This window comes from Lycium ferocissimum, chromosome 1 (assembly GCF_029784015.1).
Source record: "Lycium ferocissimum isolate CSIRO_LF1 chromosome 1, AGI_CSIRO_Lferr_CH_V1, whole genome shotgun sequence".
NCBI lineage: Eukaryota > Viridiplantae > Streptophyta > Magnoliopsida > Solanales > Solanaceae > Lycium > Lycium ferocissimum.
The window spans coordinates 57,996,907-58,000,046 of record NC_081342.1 but is presented as its reverse complement, the minus strand read 5'-3'; the positions used below and the strand labels follow the sequence as shown (position 1 = coordinate 58,000,046).

The 3,140-nt window shown below is 44.6% G+C and overlaps 1 protein-coding gene across 1 annotated transcript; it reads left to right on the top strand.

The window, feature by feature from the left end:
* Nucleotides 1-2,439: 2,439 nt before the first annotated feature.
* Nucleotides 2,440-2,871, top strand: LOC132065626 (uncharacterized). Its single transcript, XM_059459109.1, has one exon. It carries the CDS (start codon nt 2,440-2,442, stop codon nt 2,869-2,871), a length of 432 nt encoding a protein of 143 aa, XP_059315092.1.
* Nucleotides 2,872-3,140: the final 269 nt, after the last annotated feature.

Below are 3,140 nucleotides of genomic sequence, written 5' to 3'. Positions count from 1 at the left end.
CATTGGTCTTTTTCATTTTCTTTATCAGTGAAATCAGATTTCATATACTATTTGTGTAACTATTGTTAAAGCGTCACTTGACCAGCTAAACAAATTCAGACTTAACGTAGATCATTGTCCGCAATTGGTTTTAAAGTTGTATACGATAAAAACCTAAGCAATTTGTATATGGTAAAAATCGGAGTAAATATAGCAGCTGTTCGGTGCGAGGTCGAAGAAGAACAAGTTCATTAGCCTCGGGTAAGATCAAAGGGAACGAGGGTCGAGAAGTTGTGAGTCTTTCCAACTAAGTGTCAGAAACCGAGGGTATGTTGATAAGGAAGGAAGACTCGAGCCTAAGAGGAAGACACTCGTCACAGGTCCGGAGTATCCGTTGCGAGCCAGGTTACACGTCACCTAACCGCTCCACCTTTTGCGCTAACATTCGTACGGGTGTCAGAACATCCATACAGACGCCGTCTTATCCATTTAGGGTTTTCTTAAAAAGCCTTTTTTAGGGTGTACTAAGGCCCATCTATTTGCAGCTATAAATAGGGGTGTACCCCCTTCATTTTAGGGCTAGCTTTTTTACTATTCATCATACTTGTAATCAGAAAAAGAGAGAGAGGAGTTTTATTACTGATTGGCTCGAATTATAGAAGGAATTTCCAAAACCGGACCAATTCTCAAAGTCTACAATTTGGTTTCTTAAGCTTTACTTTCTCTTATTCAACCATTTTAAGTTTACCATTTGCATATCATTATTATACATAACTTATTAATCTAGCCACGTATCCTATAAACCACTTACAAATTTAATTGTTACCGTTTTAAGGGTAAACAGTTTGGCGCCCACCGTGAGGCATACGATAATAGTGGTTGATTTACAACTCCATATTTCACTTGTTCTTTGAAAGCTTGTGACTCAGGTAATTTCGAGATGGCAAGCAGTGGTCATACAGGCACGTGAACAACGACAAAAAAGTGATCGGTGAAAACGACAACGGCGGGTTGCCGAACCCGAACACACCCCTGCTAATCCAGCCAATCCAAATGCGGTCAACTCGACCGAGGGCCTTAACCAGAATACCGTCAACCAGAACAGTGTCGGCCTTCCGGCCACAGATCCTTTAAATAGCAACAATTCAGCGACTTTGCTTCCGGGGCAAGCCTGAAAGATGCCGAAAGTCGTGGAGGAAATTAACTTACGTTTCATATTTGAAATGTTGCAGTAACAACATGTGGCTATAGCTTAGCTCCAAAAAAAAAAGACAACGGAACAGTATCGGCAGGGCCAAGTCGGGCTACCGAGCCAAGGCTAGAGGAAGATTGGGTCGTTGATAGTGATAACGGATCGGGGTCCGGTGCATCTGTTGAGGTCCTGAAAATGCTTGAAACATTGGCTAAATGGGTCGAATCTACTGAGAAAAGGGTGGAAACGTACAACTCACGAGTGGACCAGATCCCGGGGACACCTCCAATCCTGAAAGGACCGGACTCAAAGAGATACATTCAAAGGCCTTTCCCTCCAAGTGCGGCCTCGAAGTTGATCCCGAAAAGGTTCAAAATGCCAGATATCCCGAAATATGATGGGACGACGGACCCGCAGGAGCATGTGACCTCGTATACATGTGCCATAAAGGCAACAACGTTGAAGGAGATGAAATCGAATCAGTATTACTAAAAAATTTCGGTGAGATGCTATCCAAAAGGGCACTGACCTAGTACGACCATCTGCCCGAGCATTCCATCACTTCTTTTGAGATGCTCGCAGATGCGTTCATCAAAGCCCATGCTAGAGCCAAGAAGGTACAGGCAAGAAAAGCGGGCATCTTCAGAATCACCCAAAGAGATAACGAGCTACTCCGAGAGTTCGTAAATAGGTTCCAAAAGGAATGGATGGAACTCCCCCCGATCCCATAAAAATGGGCCGCTCAAGCCTTTACTAAGGGTCTCAATCCCCGAAGCTCTCTTTGCCTCGTTCAAATTAAAGGAAAACTTGTTGGAATACGAGGCAACTTCGGCCGATGTTCATAATAGGTACGAATCCAAGATTCGGGTAGAGGATAATCAACTTGAACTTCCCCCTAGCCCGATAAGCGGAAGTAAGAATTCTGAAAGGTCGAGGAGGACTTTTGAACCGGAGATAACGCCACCGAAGGATAGGTACCGACCGTATGTTCAACCGGAGAAATCCAGCTCTAAGTTGGAAAGGGGAAGAAGCGGTCCCAGTCATCCTTCGAGTAGGGGTGACAGCGAGCTGATCGCGGATCAAGCAGTCGAGGTTTTCTATTTAGAGGTGATACCAGTGGGTCAGCCAACAATGGGGACAGCTCGAGGTTATTAGAATACAACTTCAACATTAGTACCACATATCTTGTCTCGGCCATTAGCCATATCAAGGATGCCAGGTGGCCGAGACCATTAAGATCCAATCCAGCTCAAAGAGATCTAAGCGTGATGTGTGAGTATCATGGAACTCATGGTCATAGGACCGAAGACTGTCACCAATTGAGAGAGGAGGTGGCTCGGTTGTTAAAAAACGATCACCTTCACGAATTATTGAGTGACCGAGCCAAAGGACACTACAAAGGCAGGGAAAATAATAAACAGGTCGAGCCTGTGGAGCCTCAACACGTGATCAATATGATAATCAAAGGAACGGAAATGCCACGAGGCCCGATGATGAAGAGGACAAAGGTTTCAACTGTTCGAGAAAAACGAACCAGGGATTATGTAGCCGAAGGATCTATTTCCTTCAACGATGAGGATGCAAAAGGCATCATTCAGCCATACAACGATGCTTTGGTAATTTCTATTCTAACTTTTAAATCTCAAGTTAAACATTTTTTGATTGATCCAAGTAGTTCAGCCAATATTATCCGATGGTGAGTGGTAGAACAACTCGGGCTGGTGGACCAAATTGGGTCGGCGGCTCCGGTTCTCAGCAGATTCAACATGGCGAGCCAAACCATAAAGGGAGAAATCTCTTTGCAGGTAAACATCGTCGGGACTATTCAACAAACGGTGTTCTATGTTATCGAGGGGGAGATGAAGTACAATGCGTTGCTCGGCAAGCCGTGGATTCATAGCATGAGGGCAGTACCCTCGACATTACATCAAGTGTTGAGGTTCCCAACCTTGGAAGGGATAAGAACGGT